The 17,619-nt window shown below is 46.6% G+C and overlaps 1 protein-coding gene across 6 annotated transcripts in view; it reads right to left on the bottom strand.

Annotated features, from left to right (window-relative positions):
* Nucleotides 1–17,619, bottom strand: part of WASF2 (WASP family member 2) — a 373,370-nt gene that overhangs the window by 36,177 nt on the left and 319,574 nt on the right. For all 6 annotated transcript variants that reach the window (XM_069225037.1, XM_069225038.1, XM_069225035.1 and 3 more), the window contains 3 exons: nt 7,179–7,309; nt 2,381–2,536; nt 1,218–1,717 (listed from right to left, as the gene is read on the bottom strand). In XM_069225037.1, the coding sequence (XP_069081138.1) occupies nt 1,218–1,717; nt 2,381–2,536; nt 7,179–7,309 (787 nt within the window). The remainder of the gene's footprint in view (nt 1–1,217; nt 1,718–2,380; nt 2,537–7,178; nt 7,310–17,619) is intronic.

The following is a 17,619-nucleotide window of genomic DNA, read 5'->3' as shown; positions in this document are numbered from 1 at the left end:
AACTACTCACCAAAGAATGTAAACAACCATGGTCCGAGTACTCCTCTCGGTAACCCCGGAGTGTGTCTGGGTGGGTGGCACAGAAACCTCACGGAAAGGACTGCATCGCCCTACCATATATGTTTACCCATGCCACTTACCTTTTGCTGAAGAAGATTGTGATGCACAGATTGGCCTGTGAGCACCTTATTGCTCTATTCTGCAACCTCAGTAATATAACACTACGGGAATTTTGTGCGCTCATTTACAGTCCAGCTCTCGGGAGGATAACTATGAAAAGAACCAGTTAATAATTTCTGGAATTAATACAATGGGTTTTTTCGAAATGAGCGGCAGGAATAACTGAAAATTCAGATGATAGAAAAAGGCTGAGAAGAAAAGATAAACAAAAATTCTGTCTTAAAATATTTGAAAATACAAATAGACAGAATAGTGTTTTGAATGAAGTAAAAGTTCTTTAAAACAAATTTGTTTAAAAAAATCATAAAAGGCAAAAGATAGTATATTTCCAGGCTTCTTTGCAGCACTTAACAAAAAAATGTTATCCGAAGGTTAACTGTGTCTCCAGCGCCACCTGAGATTATGAAGCCGACCGTCCTTAAAGTTGCAGAGTTCAGTAGTTAAAATAGATAATAAAAACTTGAGAAGTCGACCTGCTGTTTTAGCTAGTTTTGATCAAAAGTTAGTAACATAGCGTGTTCTTTTATCCCCCACGACTGTATTACGAAAGTGTAAATGAATTAAATAAAAATCTTATAAGAATGAGGCTGATTAGGTGAAGTCACAAAGGACAGAGCGTTTTGCGGCATAATATGCAAATAGGCATGAATGAGGTCTGCACACAGAAAATGTACTTTGGACTAAAAGTGTTTGCTCCTGCTTCATCAAAACTTTTGTTCACCTGTTGGAAACAACTACGGTTTAATTAAGAAAGCTGAGGTAGGGTTTGGCCAATTTCAGGTGACAAACTTAATATTGGCCCACATAACAGCTTTAGGCCTGAGGTTACACATACAGTGAGACCACCGCCTGAGGGATGATGATTACATAAGTGACTTTCCGGCACAGACCTCTGATCAATTACATGCACCATAGGAGATCTGGTTGAAAGAGTGGCCAAAAAATATCACAAATTCATCCCATCTACCATAAAAGTGTAGAAAATCAGCCATGAAAGAGGGTCCTAGGAGATGGCACACAAATAAAGACATGGTTACCTTGACGGATGGCAGACAGCAGGTCACTTCGTGCATCACTGACAGGAGGCAGGGAAGTCTTTGGCTTGGGAGCAGAGGGTGGTATTGAAGGGACTGATGGAGGGAGAGGTGGTGGTGGGGGTCCAGGTGGAGGTGGTGGAGGTGGAGCTGGTGGAGCCCCACCCTGGGGTTGTGGTGACGGAGGCGGGAGCATGGAAGTGTAGTCCAACATTGAGGGTGGAGGTGGAGGAGGAGGAGGGGCATTGAATGAAGGATGAGGGGGGAAACCAGAGGGTGATGGAGGAGGTGGGGTAGAGGGTGAAGAATAGTCATACAATGGTGGTGGCAAAGGGCTCTCCCCATATGGGGGTGGTGGTGGAGGGGCAGGGGGTGGGGAGAACCCTGGTCTGGCACCTGTTGGGGATCCCACGGGGGGTGCAGGGGGCGGGTGGCCAGGGCTGACTAGGCTGGAACGCTTCATCTGTCCTGGTCCTCCTGGTTCATCCACTGGAAAGGTGTAACTGGAAACCAAAAAGAAAGAATCAGAACTGTCATTAATTTCAGACAGCTGAGCATGGCTGAAAAGGTGCTCCATTACGTGATCTACCAAAGCTGCTGAGATGGTAAGAACACTCCCCTCCCCCAAAATAGAGAGCGCTATGCTTAATGGACAGGACAATCCCAGAATATAGAGGAATACATATAATCAAAAGTAGAACACTGAAATCAACAATAACGTTATTCAATGAAAAAACTGAAAGTACATGTAAGTGTATGGGGCTCAATGCTGCCTGCAAGAAACAGCAAACACTAGTTTGCAAGACCGTAAAAAGGATGAGTTGAGTGAAAGGTATTATAAGGATACCAAATGCAAGCATAGCAGGTGCTTATTTTGCATTTTTTTCCAACAGTAAAAAGTAAAGCATTACCTAAGAGTATCCACAAGTATGTGGCCTGCTCAGTTGTAGATTCTCATTGGTGCATAATTAGGGTGACCAGATTCCCAGAATCAAAATTCAAGATGGCCACAGGCACATAACCAGTACTAAATGTTTCCACCTGCCACTGTTGCTGAAGGACACTGAAAACATTCAGGCTTTTTTATATATATACACATTACTAATGTAGCCATCTAACATGGGAGAGAAAGTTTCACCACCGTGTGCAGTGAATATTGAGCTTACCCAAACTCCATGGGTGGTGGTGGCAAAGCATCTTCTGGAAGAGCTGGAGACCCTGGTGAAGCCATGTCATACTGTAGAGGCGGAGGATACTGGCCGATATCCATACTGTCCCCGGAGCTCACAGAGCCGTTTTGGTACAACATGCCCGAAGAGTGACTGCAAATACAAAAGACAACATGTGTAAACAAACATACACTTGGTAGCTACAGGTCCAAAGGATTCTGCGGACACGTGCAAGTCAGTCTAAACCTCACAAGGCAATGAGACACAGATGCCACCTAAAGCAAGTAGAATCATGCACTTTTTGAACAGCAAACACCTCTAGCCTTCCAACACGCCGATGGCTTCCAGTAGTTTATTTCCAGTAAAGTTGTAGAAATGCAGGCCCAGTGCAAGGGCAGCAGGAGGGCTGCTGAAAGAATAAGTGCTGTGTAAAACGTGCCCGTGTCTTCCACACCGTCAATATAGGCATAAATCGAATGAACTGCGAAACTGGTCAAACATCTTGGAAGGGCAGAATGAATATACATCTTACAGGGAACCATAGGGAAAGACATACAAAGAAAGACATGCATGAGCCCCCCAGAAAATGCATAAAAATGATGAAAATGCATAAAGGTCTAATGCCCAGGTAAATAGGAGAAGGGATGTGAAAGCATTACCAGCCACACCGAAAGGTGTAAAAAAGGAAAATTGGTCCGCCGAAAAGATACATCGGTATAATGTTCAAGACCAATGGCTTCTTTTCCAAATAAACCATTATGATTAGTCTATACACTTTAACAAAGACTCAGTCAATTCACATAGAAAGTCTAAGAGGTGGTGGAGAAAAAAAAAGATCATGGCCTTGTGGCTGATTAAAGAAGCAGTTGAATCAGGCATTGGCATACTGATACAGGCTCTAGAATTCCAACCTGAGACAGGAGAGCTAGTCTGTACATCCACTGGAAAGGCCTCTGTCTGAATATAGAATTAGGCCCAGAAAAATAGTTTCCCTCTCTGGTATAGTAGTTGATGATTTCATAGTTGAAGGAAAACACCAAGCAATGTCTTTATGACTTAGCTGATGTTTTTCCTGCATTGGTTGAACTCCTGCTTTTAAGCCAGCAATTCAGATATGGGTCTACCACCAAGCTGAGGTACTTTCTGTGTAATCTGTTCATTGGTAGAGTGACCACTTCCTGTGGGAATGTCATCTAGAATTTTTGTATCTTGATTAGTCCGTTGAGCGTCGTTAGATCTAGTTTAGTAATGTGTTCTCCAGCTTTGGGGCCAGAAAGTAAGTGAAGTAAACTCTCTGGTGTCTTTCACTGAGCCGGCACAAGTTTTGTGCCAGCCACCTTTGCTCAACAGCTCCTATACCTCCAGTCATAGGCGATGATATTCGTTCCTTTTGATTCTCTTTTCCTTTTGTGGAGTTGTGGAAGATGTTGCGTCAGTTCTATGCAATACTTATTCCTTATGATATTTAGCATCCATTTGTCAGAGGTGGTCTTTCTCGATTCCCCTTGAAACTCTCTGACCCTTCCTCCCACTGGTGATTTGTCTGGGATGGTCCTCCTTTCACAGTTACTAGCTTGTGCAAGTTGCCTCCTGTCGCCCCATCTGGCATAAAGACATTGCCATGGTGTTGTGACAGTGTTTTGTGGTGTGAAGGCTGCATGCATGGTATTTGGCTGCATGCCCTTCCATTGTGGGTGCTCTCCAGCCCTGTGCCATATCCCCTCGGGAAGGATCCTTTGTATAAAGCAACACTCCCAAGGCCCTGGAAGTCTTGTTATCTTTTTTCAAGCACTGTAGCACTTTGTCAACTATCTCAAAGAAGTTGTTTATTGTTAAGGGCATGTTTACTGTTGTGGATTGTACCTCGTTTGAATTCGGATACCCTAATCCAGGCATGTCTGCATAAGGTAGTAGCAGTAGATAGCTGCCTACGGACGGTCTTTTCTGCCTATAATGCAGATATGAAGTAGATATTAGCAATTGTTTTGTCCTCCAGTAACACAGTATATGCCTTCTTTTTCAACTCTTCTGGTAGAAGTTGTATGCGTTCCTGCATTTTGTCTTGCTGCTGATGGCAGTACAGATCGAGTAAGGCGTTTGAGCTGGCGATACGCCAATGTACCACAGCCAACCTCTTCATCTTTCTCCCACCAAGTTCATCCTCTTGCTTTCATTGTCTGGTGGAGGAACTGTGGAGGTGGGGTTGTTGGCTCGAATTTACAGACACATTGTCCCTGATGTTAGCTTGGTCTTTAGAAGATAAACAGTACTTTTTCTTCACACTAGAGGGGTGGTCTTAACTCATGCTGGGTTTCTGAAGGCTTATCTCTACCCTGGTCCACGACACCGGGTGACATCAGGAGGAATTGGTTCCTTTTTTGGTCCAGCAGCACTGTTTCTAGGACGAAACAAGCTTCCTTTCTCAACTCTTCCAGTTGTATCCCAAGTGCATCTGCAGCTCTTCCAATGGTCACACTGTATGGTGTAATGTTGTTTGGGGGGAGTGTCTAAATGGGTAGGACCACTCATTGGGAGAGTGGTCAGATGCCCTGCCAATCCTCCTTAGACTCGGTCTTTGAAATTCTTTCTCTTGGAATTGTTGCTCCTCCTCTTTGAACTCAAGCAAATATTCTTATACCTCCTCCAGCAGCTCTGGGGTCAGTGGCAGACCTGGTCCCACTATTTCCTGCTCACTTCGAGCAGCATCATATAGCTCTTTAGAGAGTCGCCAAGCTCTCCTCTTATGAATGAGAGCTTCCAGTTCAGTCTTGCGACGTCTTGGTTTTCTCCCAACCCTGGGAGATTTTTGTTCAATATTGAGTTTCACACCTCTTCGATTTTTTCCCTTTGAGGTCAATGTCAATCTGCTCGTCAGCGATGGTGTCGAGCCATTCTTCATCATGTTAAGTCAGTCATGGAGGACAGCGTCAAGCATCTCTCCTGCACTGGTGTCAAGCATGTTTTCAGCCGTTTTTTCCCCCAATTATGGTTTTGCGTGTGCCAAGTTAAAGATCCTGTGCTACTGAAAGCCCCCTTGGTGTTACCTTGCATTTTGTGTATTTGTCACCTGGCATTTTTTGTGTCTTCTTTTCTGACAGCATATTGATTACTTCTTTGAGTTCTGGTTCTTCTTCCTAGGCCTCTTCAGCGTCCTCAAGTGGGTCTTCTTCCTTATTCAATAAACCGAGTCGCCTAAACATTCCTGTTTTCCCTGAGGATGGCATAATGTACCCACCTTTGCCTCTGTCTTGCCCTGATCGTTTTTGGCAAAACTTCTGCGCATGATGCGCAGCCTTCCGAAAGATGGTCCTTTGGAAGACCGAGGTTACACACCTCATAACTGTCCTGTGCACACTTGTGAAGACAATTCACACAACATCTAAAGGGGGTGTGCCCCATACCACATTCTTTTTGTCCAAACCATGGGGAGTTGAAGGCTTCTAATCTCTTGGGTGTGTGTTCTTCGGTGTTTTCCCCTTATTTTACGATGTTCATCGTGATTTTTGTTATTTGGCCGTGTTGAAGAAAACAATATTCTGTGATACAGCTTCTTCTTCCCTGGCTCCGGAGCTCTGCCCTTTGCCTCCAGACACAATGACAGAAAAAATAATCTGAAGATCGTGTCTATGCTGAAGGGTTTCAAGGGCATTCATTTAACATTAACGTAAGTAACGAGGGACATATCACCAAATGGTCGAAACTTGACAATGCTTGGAGGAGGGGGAATAGGCAGGGCTGGGGATGGTGGGCAGGTAGTGTTAGAAGAGAGAAAGGAGACTACAAAAGACAATTCCGGATCTAACAACTAGAAGGTGAAATAATGCAGAGCATGTGAAATCAGAAAAGATTCTCACTGCGAAAACTGCAATTGCAATGACTGAACAAGAATAGAACTTTTTCTTCGAGTATCCATGGTATTTTCATTTCAAGCAAAGGCAGGTCATCAATACTTTGGTACTATACACATGATCACTTTCTATATAATTTTATTGAAATGATTCTAAAAATCAAAGTTTCAAATTCAGTTCACAGCAGCGAATATATATTAGCATTGAATACATAAAAAGACAGGAGGAAGACGGCACTGAAGGTGTGAGTGTTATTAGTCACAAGTATGGGACTGCCAAGGAAGGCAGCACCGGTAATAGCACAGAGGGAGATTTTGGAGAAGGGCTTCAGTAATTCCGAGGAAGAGCCAGGAATCAGCACACAGCAAGAGGTGTAAGGGAGTCGAAATGCAGAACAGAGGGCAACCCATCTCTATGAAGCTCATATATATCAGCTGTTTGAAGGAGGTCTTTACTGTTCATAGGGATTTAAGTGCTGGGAATAAGTAATCATTATTAACCCCACAGAAGTGAAATCATGAGATATGACAGAAACAATAGTCATTACCTGAGGTGATCTGGAAATATGAGGGGTTCCATACAAGAGAAAACTAAGAATATGAGGTTAGAGCCGTCCACAGTGAAAGAAATGCTGGGAAGATGAAAGCAGGGTGATCTGGAACTATGAAGAGCTTAATATTTAAGACAGATAGAGAGAGGAGAGACGTTCTAAACAGAAGAGAAGACGGAATGCAGGGATGAAAAACTGATTACCTTCTTCAGAGCAACAACATGCATGCTTCCGCAAACATCTATTCTGCACCAGTGATATTCCAACCTCTCCCCACCCCCAACTGCCCTGCAATGGTGGGACTTACACCTCAGGCCATACTCTCATCATGTCCTGCCCCCCCTCCCCCACCTCTTCAGTGCACTGGTGACTTCACCCTGTCCCCACTGTGACCTACCCAGGAGGGGCGTTCTTCTCCTTTGGCTCCACGAACTCTTTGCCCATCTTCAGTTTCTCCCATTCCTCCTTTCGAGTTCGAATCTTGCGAGGATTAATGTTGCCTCGGTTGGGGTTATCTTTCTTCTCTCTCTAAAGCATTAAATAGGACAATAAGAAACACTTTACAAATCAGAGAAAAAAATGAATATTTTAAGTGCCCTGTAAGCATCTACCTGTAGTGTGTAGTACTGTAGATTTACATGCTTTGCATACTCCAGTTGTCTGGTGCTATGTCCTGACATTACAAGTTATTTTTCTTCGAAGACGTTTTAGGTCACAAGATGCAGTGCAACTCTTCCCTTAGCCTACAATCCACATGGATCTCAGCTCCAACCTCGCATTGCTTTCCATTCTGCAGGGTGGAAATAAGAGCAAACCTAACCCTTTAGCTGCTGGGACAACTCACTCCACCCCTCCGGTGCGGAGGCCTCTCTGGCTATTTGGGTTAGTTCATGCTTAGCGTTCCCGGATTCCATAACTTTTCTCTACATGAGGTTTCCACACCAAATTAGTGTTCTTTGTTTCCCAACATCCTAGAGATCCTAAAAGTACCCAGGGTTTGCAGATTGACATAGAGGGGACGGAGAGAATAGGCAAAATATAGCTAAATTTTGAGTTTTTTATTTTGAGTTTTTCCCCCCTTAAAATGACATCAACAAACGGCTAGCTGCACTAAAGTGAACGTCTTCCCAGCTTTTAAAAACATGCAGAGCTGATTTTAAAAAATTACCACAGTTTTAGCATTTTTCAAAGAGGTATCCCACTTTCCTATTTGTTGTGCTTAGTCTACTTCCAGTTTGTGGTGGAAGCCAGTGCAAAACCCATGGTGATCCAGAGAAGCTATAGATGTCTAAAAAGTAGACAAAATTCCAAATTCAGAGAGGGGTCATACACGTAGATCCCTCAAGGCTTCCCCAAAAAAACGAACTGTTATAAAAATGAAATACTGAAAATGAGTTGACAAAAACAGGCATTTGTGACCATGTTTTCATCTGTAACGTTCTGTCACAATGGGTGATTCGCAAAAGCAGTATACCATTACGTCGACTAGGCCCTTATGGTTGTTAGGGCTTTTAGGATTTCCAAGAACCCAAGATACCATGAGCCAACAAGTGAGCCGGACCATACAACTATTTTAGATTGTGTACTGAGTATAGACCAATTTGTATGGTGAAATAAGTGAAAAAAGGGTATCAAGGAAACCTATGTTTTTCTGAAATCAGCTCAAGATATGGAGTTTAGTATCAGTGGTTATTTGTAAATCTCTGATTTTGCGGGTCTTGGTAGTAGCATATGATTTAGAGAGTATTTTTCAAAATGGTTCTTTGTTACACACTGGCTTACAATAGTAAGGCACAAATGCAGAGAAATCCAATTGGTAATAACAAATATCCTCTTATTCTATGCTCCCACATGTCTTCTGATAAGAATGGTACCTCACTTAAGTTAGTAGGCCTAGTGCCCGCAACAGGAAATGGCCCAAAACGCAACATGGATACATCAAATTATTTCACAAAAAACTGCCCATTTTTCCCAAAGTGGCTAGCTGTGGATTTTGGGCCTTAACTCCGCCGGCACCTCAAGAAACCTAGAAAAACTGTAAATTTTGGAACACTAGACACCTAGGGAATCCAGGATAGGGTGACGTGTGCAGCTCGCACCGTGTTTTACTCAGAATCCCTTGCAAACCTCAAACTTTGACTAAAAAAACACATTTTCCTCACATTTCTGTGATGAAAAGTTCTGGAATCTGTGGGAAGCCACAAACTTCCTTCGACCCAGCATTTCCTTAAGTCTTCTGATAGAAATGATACCTCAATGGTGTGAGTAGGCCTAGTGCCCGCAACAGGAAACAGCCCAAAAAAGTAACAGATATATCAAATTTTTTCACTTAACAGTGACCAGTGTTTTAGAAAGTGGGTAACTATGGATTTTGGATCCTATCTCAGGCGGCACCTAGGGAAACATAGCAAAACTGAATACTTCTGAAAACTAGACAACTAAGGGAGTCCAGGGTGGTGGGCCTTGTGTGGATCCCACCAGGTTTTTTTTTTTAACATACAACACCAATCAAACCTCAAACTTTGCCAGAAATTACACGTTTTCCTTCCATTTCTTTAATGGAAACTTTTGAAATCCATATGAAACCACAACATTCCTATCACCCAGCATTGCCCCACTTGTACAGATAAAAAGGCTGCCTCACTTGTGTGGCTAGGCCTATTGCCCATGACTGGAACGGATCAAACCATGGGCAAGATAACCACCCAACCCGGCACCAATCACGGCCTGGTACCCTCCCAAAGAACCACTGCCTCCCCTGGAAAAACTAGGGGCCAATCCTGCTTTTTGAACATGTAAACGGTAGGAAAGGATATCCTGCAGTTACCTTTACAGGGTCCGATTGAATTACAAGTCAGAAATAACGCAGGCCTGGGTGATTTGCACAGAATAGTCATACACTCTTCTGGAAGATATAAGTATTCAAATTCTAAGATCCCCAGGTGCCAAATTGCAAGATTTAGCTTCCTGGGGGAAGAATGTATTATTAGCCTCTGTTTTTGAGTTAGAACATCCGATCTGATGACAAGCCTCATATTGGGTGATGGACATGTCTAATAGCGATGAGTTCCATGGCTGTCTGCCCCATGTTGGGGCCACTAAAATAAACGTCATAAGGACTTGCCTGCAACTTTCGGACCATGTATGGGATGAGTAAGAACAGTGGAAAAGCACATGTAAATATATCTGACCAGCTCATCCATAACGAACTGCTGATGGACTGTGGATATGGGTAACTGGAAGCAAACCCTGGGAATTTTATGTGTTTGTGTGTGGTGAAAAAGTCATCTGTTGTAGATTCACCACTTGTTAAAGTACTGGTGAAGGACTTGAGGTTATAGTTCCCACTCTCTTTTTGAAACCATTTTTATTACGTTTTCTGCAACAGAAATATTTATTTCAACATGCACAGTTTTAGGTGGAGGGATAGAGGGTAAGCAATTATTTCCAAACCACTTCAGTGCAGAGTGAACAGTGTGGATGATGGGTGCAACATGTGAGGATAAAGTGGTGAGGGGTGGGTGAATGTAGGGAGTTCACAGTGTTGCTTCGGACAAGTCTCAGAAATGGATGGGGATTTGAGGTATACAATTGAAATGGGCTAGGACAAGAGGAGGGGGTACAGCGGGGATAGGGCACGAGTGGGGGATAATGTGTATTTGAAGGTAGTAGTATGATTCGGGCAAGGGGCTGGCGAGTGGATACATTTGATAGGTACACTATTGGAAGAGGGGAGGCAGGGAGTTTTGGAGGGTGTCTCTGCAGTTAAGCCCTGGAGCTGAAACAGCACTGCATCCCAGGCAGGTTCGATTGAGCACCTATGTATTCGCCACGCTTCCTCCCAGTGTAGGGCAGCACTTTCTGCAGGTGCCCCAACTGATGGGCATTGCCTCCCACTAGGGGAGAGTGAGGGGAGCGCCAGTTCTTTGTGATTAGACTTTTGACTAATAAGCGTGCAAGATTAGCAAATCAGACTCTAACCTTTTGGGTTTTTCGTCAGGGTTGATGTGGAGGGCTGTGGATTGGAGTGTTGAGGTTTGGGAGTTCTGTGATCATAGCTAGGGTAGAGTGTACGTCTCGCCAGAAAACTGCTATGGTTGGGCAGGCCCATAGCATATGTTGGAGGTCAGCTAAGGGAGATTGACATCTCGAGTATGTCAGTGGGGTCATGAGGAACCTGCGAGTTAGACGAACTGGTGGTAGGTATGCCCACGGACGATGGCATACTCTGTGTTTTTGAAGAAGGTATTTCAGTAGACTCTTTGAGTGGTGACTCTGGTGCTGAAGACCATTCAGAATCATGTAGGGGCTGACCCAGATCTTCCTCCCATATTTGGCGGAGGGACATTAAGGGGAATCCAGTGTGGTATGTGCTTGCTGTATGTAAGCATGTTATGAGGTGGCGACCCTCCCCCCTATTGTGTAGGGTGTGGATCACTTGGTGTGCCAGTGGTTCCTCATCAGTTGTGCCCCAGAGGGTCTGGAGGGTTGCTAGTAGGTGTCTGTGTGTTAGGAATTGGCCATGGGGAACAGCATATTCCTGTTGGAGCGGTTCCAAGGATAGGGGTTCTGTGTCATGGAATAGGTCCCCCGTCATGGAATAGGTCCCCCACTGTAAATAGGAATAATGTATGCCACTCCGCAAGTTGAGAGGCTGTCAAGGGTCCTAGGGAACCGGGGAGGTCTATGAGGGGAGTGTGTGGGGCATAGGGAGTGACATGTTTTGTGTCAGCTGTAACATCCTTGCGATGCATTTTCGAGACACCCACACATAGAGGGACCAGGACTGATGTGGGTTGGGGAGGGCTGCAGGAACTGCCGCAGAACACTGAGAGGGAGTGGCCATTCACCAGTGCTAGTCTCATAGATATTTCTACCTCCAACCATAAGGAGAACCACTGGACCTGAGCTGCTAGATAGTAATTTTCGAAGAACGGAGCGCACCCAGTCCCCCTCACCCCACTGATCGCTGGAGTTTACGCAGGGCTACATCCTTCACCCCCATCCCAAGTTCTCTAAGTAGTTGGTTCAGTTCTTGGTAAAAGCACGGACTGGGGACCACCAGGACGTCGCAAAGTGGTAGAGGATGAGAACTTGAGATCTACTATAAGTGCACCATGGCCCAAACAGTCTGAGTGGGTACACCGTGGCAGTAGCGTGGGGGAGCACAGAAAGCGGTCCAAGTGGCCGGATAAATTGTGTGGGGCAGAGTTATGAGAGTACCGGCGAGTGTTTGGGTTGCTGACCCTCTAGATGTTTTGAAGGGACCATTGCTGGGCCCACTTGGCCAAGTGGTGTGAGTGTGGACCTGAGGGGGTATACGGGTGGGGTGGATGGGCGTGTCCATGTGAACAGTCATGATATTATTGTAATCGCACCTCAGGATCCACGGGATGTTGGCCCATCGGGCATAGGAGATTCGTGAGGGAGGTCCAGAAGGGTTGTTGGTTAGTGTTTGGGGCATAAATGCAGCCCAACAGTATGGAATCTCTGTCCAGATGTCCCTCCACAAAGACATACCGGCCATCTTTGTCTACTACTGTGTTGAGGGTCTGAAAGGGAGTGTCAGGTCGTATCCACAGCACTGCCCGCTGTGTGTAAGCTGAGTTTGGATAGTGCCTCTCCAGCGTCTGCAGGGACGCTGCAGGTCACAGAGTGTCAAGTGTGTTTTCTGTAGGAAGGTGATTTGTGCCCTTTGTCTTGATACAGGAGTAGACAGCATAGCATTGTCTGGCAGTGTACATACCCCTGACGTTCAAGGTGAGGAACCGTATGTGTGTGGAGGCCATGGGGTTTGACTGGGTGGGACGACAAAGGTGGGGTGTAGGGGTAGAGTTAGGGCTGGGTAGTACGCCGGTTTGTACCCATAAGATGAATGACAATGTCCAGCTCATGCTAGGGAGGATAATAAAACAACATTGAGTAACAGCAATAAAAGCATAACAAAAGCCTGCAGCCTTACACTGAACGCCCGAACAACATCAAGAACGGGGATGATGGCTAAGTCAGCATCGAGTCACAGATTGTTTTTTTTGGGGGGAGGGGGGGGGGGGGGGGGGTGCTTTTAACTCAGGCAAGTATTACTGCAGGGGTATCAGAGCCATTTGTAGGAAGTTGCAAGCCTGCATGAGTTCCTATTTGATGATGCACATGGTGTAAGGAAACATGAGTTACAGTAGGTCTTCTACTATCTGTGGTGTAATCTGAGGGCCGGAAAAGAGACCCTCCGAGACTTGGTCACTTGCAATTGTATCTCCCTCACTGTCTGAAGCATTCGTGTCTGTTTGTGGCGGCAAGGTGTAGGGAAAACGCCATCTCTAAGGCTGATCTCTGGCTTAGCTCGAGCTCCTGTGGAGAGGGGACACTCGCACATCCGGAGGGGCGACCACATTGTCGACTCCGTCGGCTCCTCCCCTTGGGTTGTTGGGCATTGCTACACGAGGGTGATGGCCGCCTGGCTCAGTCGAAATGGGCTTTCACCCAATCTCAAGCTGCCTCAGATTCCGTAAAGAAATGGGTGCATTGGTCATGTATGACCTTCAGTTTGGCCGGAACAGTAAGGAGTACTAAATGTTAAGCTTGCGCAGCTGTCGCTTTACTGACAGGAACAAAGAGCGTTGTCAGTGTGTTTGCACTGTGAAGTCTGGTGTAGGAAGCTGGCCTGGTGTGTTGTGGGTAACTATGGTACTTACACCTTATACCAGGTCTAGGTATCCCCTCTTAGTGAAGTGTAGGCAGTGTCTATAATCCAGGCTCTCCAGAGGTAGCTGTGGATGAGCAGCCAAGGCTTATCTAGGAGACATGCACAGCTCATGCAATACCACTGTAGTCACACAGCACTTACACACATGACAGAAAACACTCAGTTGCACATAAATAAAGGTACCTTATTTTTGGAACAAATCACCACAAAATACTAGAAGGGTAACCCACCACTGGGAGGTAAGTAATACACTAAATATATACACTAGTAATCAGAAACCGGCATAGACCAGGTTAGAAAACAGTGCAAATACCAATAACCAATAGTGGCACTAGGGGGAGCACTAACCATATACTACAAAAAATGGAATGCGAATAAGGTACCCCCACCTAGGGAAGCAAAATGTATAGAGGGGAGCTGCCAGTACAAACCACAAAGGGAAGTAACAGAACCCCCCCCCGCCCCCCAAGCAATGCTGGAGTAAAACACTGGATTTTCCCCAAACGGAGGAAAAGGAGAAAAAGACGACACCCAGAGAAGGCTGCAAGAAAACCAGTGGTGGTTTCCTCAAGAAAGAAGACATGTGGAGAGAGGGGACCAAGTCCAAGAGTCACAGTGGAGGCCAGGAGGAGTAAGAGCTACTTCCCACCCAGCTGTAGTTGCAGGAGTTGGTCGAAGGTGATGAAGAACAGATCAGCACTGGAGTTGGAGAAGAGTTCCAGATGGATGCAGAAGATGTCCCACGCTGGAAAGAAGATTGCAGACGAGGACCAGCAAAGGCTCAGGAGGGTGAGTCACAGGGGACCCTCAGGGTTGCAAAGTCCACAGGAGCAGATGTAGCACCCACAGGAGTTCCACAGGACGGGGACACAGGAATTGCAGAAGAAGCCCACGCAGCACTACAAAAGAGGATCCCATGCAAGAACCGCGCAGGAGGCTGGGCTTTACAGGATGGAGTGCTGGGGGCTGGAGCTACACGTCGCCTAAAGATCCTTAGTAGGAGATGCAATCAAGTGTTGGCAGCTGCAAGAGACACTGTGTACAGAGGTACTGTCTTGCATGGGAAGGCAAAGGCTTACCTCCACCCAAGTTGGACAGCTGGCAAAGAGGACCAAGAGGACTACTCCGGACCCGTGATGCAGGATCCACGCAGCTCAAGATGTAAGGAGATCCACGTAGCCAGTTGTCACTTGTTACAGGTGCCTGCGGTTGCAGGGGAGTGACTCCTTCACTCCAAGGGCGATTCCTTCTTCTTCTTGTACAGACTGAAGAGTTGCAGTCTTCTGAGGATACACAGCCAGGGAAATGTTGCAAAGCTGGCAGGAAACGTGTAAACAAAGTTGTAGAAGAGTCTTCTTCTTTATAGGTGCGTTGTCGGTTCCTGGAGGGTCCAGTCGCTGTTCCAGTGGCCAGAAGTCAAAGCAGAGGTTGCAGAGAAGTCCTGCTGGAATCGTGCAAGCCAAATCTGAGGATCCACCCAAGAGAGAAACCCTAAATAGCCCTGAAAGGGGGATTGGTCATCTAACTAGGTAAGCACCTATCAGGAGGGGGCTCTGACATCACCGTCCTGGCCTGGCTACTCGGATGCTCACAAAGATCCCTGTCAACCTTGGAAAACAAGATGGCAGAACCCAGGGACGCTCTGGAGGAGCTCTGGACACCAATCCTGGGGTAGTGATGGACAGGGGAGTAGTCACTCCCCTTCCTATTGTCCAGTTTCGTGCCAGAGCAGGGACTGGGAGTTCCTGAACCGGAATGGTCTGGTTTATGCACAGAGGGCACCAAATGTGCCCTTCAAAGCAAACCAGTGGCTTGGGGAGGCTACCGCTCCCAAGCCAGTCACACCTATTTCAGATCTAGCAGCAGGAGCACAGAAACCTGCCTGAGGTGTGGCAGCAGCTGGGCTGCCTAGAAAACTCTAAGACTGGTGCCAGCAATGCTAGGGGGTCCTCCAAGAAGCCCCCAGAGTGCATGGAATCATGCTTCCAATAATTGCAAAAGTGTTTGGGTATTATTTTGACATGTTTGATACCAAACATGCCCAGGTTCGTAGTTACCATTATGTGGTTGGACATAGGTAATGACCTATGTCCAGTTCATGCGTAAAATGGAGTCACCGCACTCACAAAGTCCAGGAAAATTGATTTGGAGTTAGTGGGGCACTTCAGCTAGTGTATGGGTGCCCTCACACACACAGGTACCTGTAACCTGCCCGTTGGACTGAGGGGGCCTACCATAGGGGTGACTTACAGTGACCTGTAGTGAAAACGGGTGCATGCACCCGTTTCATACAGACTGTAATAGCAAGTCTGCAGAACCCTTTGCATGGGTTCACTATGGGTGGCAGAATAACTACTGCAGCGCATAGGGATCCACTGGAACTTCAATCCCGTGGGTACCTAGGTACCATATACTAGGGACTTACATGATGGGGCCAGTATGCCATTTGTGGGTAGAAAAAGGTACAATTTAGAGGAGAGAACAAAACTACTGGGGTCCTGGTTAGCAGAATCGCAGTAGAGACAGTTAGACATACTGACAACAGGCAGAAAATGGGGGTAACCATGCCCAAAATAAAAAGGAGGGTACTTTCCTACATCTGGGTATACAGCTACTCGGCTGTTACCATGGCCGAGAGGGGGGGGCCCAGTCTTGCGGCTTGCATTATGGTGTCTCAGTCTTTATAGTGAAGGAGTTTGGCTACTATCGGCGTGGAAGGGCCAGGGGGGCGGCACGCGCACCAGGACACAGTGGGCTCGCTCCATAGTAAACTGAGAAGAGAGGGATAAAGCCAGAGTGAATGAGCAGACTCATTCTTCCAGGAATGTACTCATGGAGCTAGTCCCCTTGGCCCCCTATGGTATGCCCACCACGCGGATGTTGTTGCGACAGGCTCGACCCTCCACGGCTTCGGCCCTGAATTCTAGTCATATTACCCTGTACATTAGGTCCTTAGTGGTCTGCTCCTGGGTTGTAAGTTGTTGGCACACCTCGGGGATTGTTCGTACAGTTTCTGAGAGCTTTCTGTGGTCACCCATGAGGACTTCGAGTTCTTCATGAATTTTTGCGATGTGCGATTCGACAGACGTGCGTGAGTATTCGATTGCCTATAGGGTGGCATCGAGTTTAGGCATCGGGTCAGGGGAAGCCGAGGGCCACAACAGCTGATCCCCAGCCACAGAGGTGGAGAGTGGCTTGACGACGAAGGATGCGAGGGGGGTCTTCGCCACCCTCTGATGCCCCACTGTGGGAGGAGCGGGAGCTTCCAGAGTTTCCTGGGTCATCAGTTGAGCCAGTGGTTATTGGTGTGCTTTGTTGAGTCCAGGTAGGTGAGGCAGTGCCGATGAAGGTAGAGTCGTGGTGTGACCACTCTAGCCAAAGAGTGGTTGGTGATACTGAGTCAGTTGCTTAGGCTGCTTTTAATGTGGTCAGTTGCGCAGTTTTTGCTGCCTTGAGCGGAGGCCACTTGCGCCAGCAAGGTGGTGGCATGAGAGAGTCCTCGGTCTGTGTTGGCTTTGGTTAAGTTGGTTGCAGATAGAGAGAGGGGAAGAAGCCAGGGTGAGTCCTTTCTATGGCAGAGGTCTCGGATTGTGTCTCCTGGCTCGCAGCGGGTGAGGATCCGCGGAGCCGGATCAGGTCTATCAGTCCCTTGAGAGGGGGGCGGGGAGGGGGGGGGGGTGCCATTCGTGTGCCAAGAAGGTGTCTCGCGCTGCTGGAAATTGATGGGTCATTGGACTCTCTAGTACTCCCCAAGAATAAAGGCTGGGTCGCAGCCCTCCCTAACAATAAAATAACCTAACCCAACAAGGTTGGCCTAGGTCCCCACCAACAGTCCAGAGAGGATCCAGTAGCAGCCCTGCTTTGAGAACTACTCAAATATTTCCACACTCACATACACCACTGGGAATCACCATTTGCAGGAGGGGGAGCATCACAGTAAATGGCAACACACAGCACTATACTGTTTGCCATTCCAATCAAGCATAATTGTGTAGCACTCTTGTGTGAGGGTGGGGAAAGGGTCAGAGGTCACTTGCAGTGGAGCAGCCTTAATTTTACAGTGGACTAGTTCTGCAGACTTTGATGAAGCTAGTTTTATAGCAAATTCACTCAAGTAATACTACCCTCAGTTGCT

The sequence above is a fragment of the Pleurodeles waltl genome, chromosome 3_1 (assembly GCF_031143425.1).
Source record: "Pleurodeles waltl isolate 20211129_DDA chromosome 3_1, aPleWal1.hap1.20221129, whole genome shotgun sequence".
Taxonomy (NCBI): Eukaryota; Metazoa; Chordata; class Amphibia; order Caudata; family Salamandridae; genus Pleurodeles; species Pleurodeles waltl.
The sequence above is the reverse complement of the archived record's forward strand: the minus strand, read 5'-3'. Positions and strand labels throughout refer to the sequence as shown.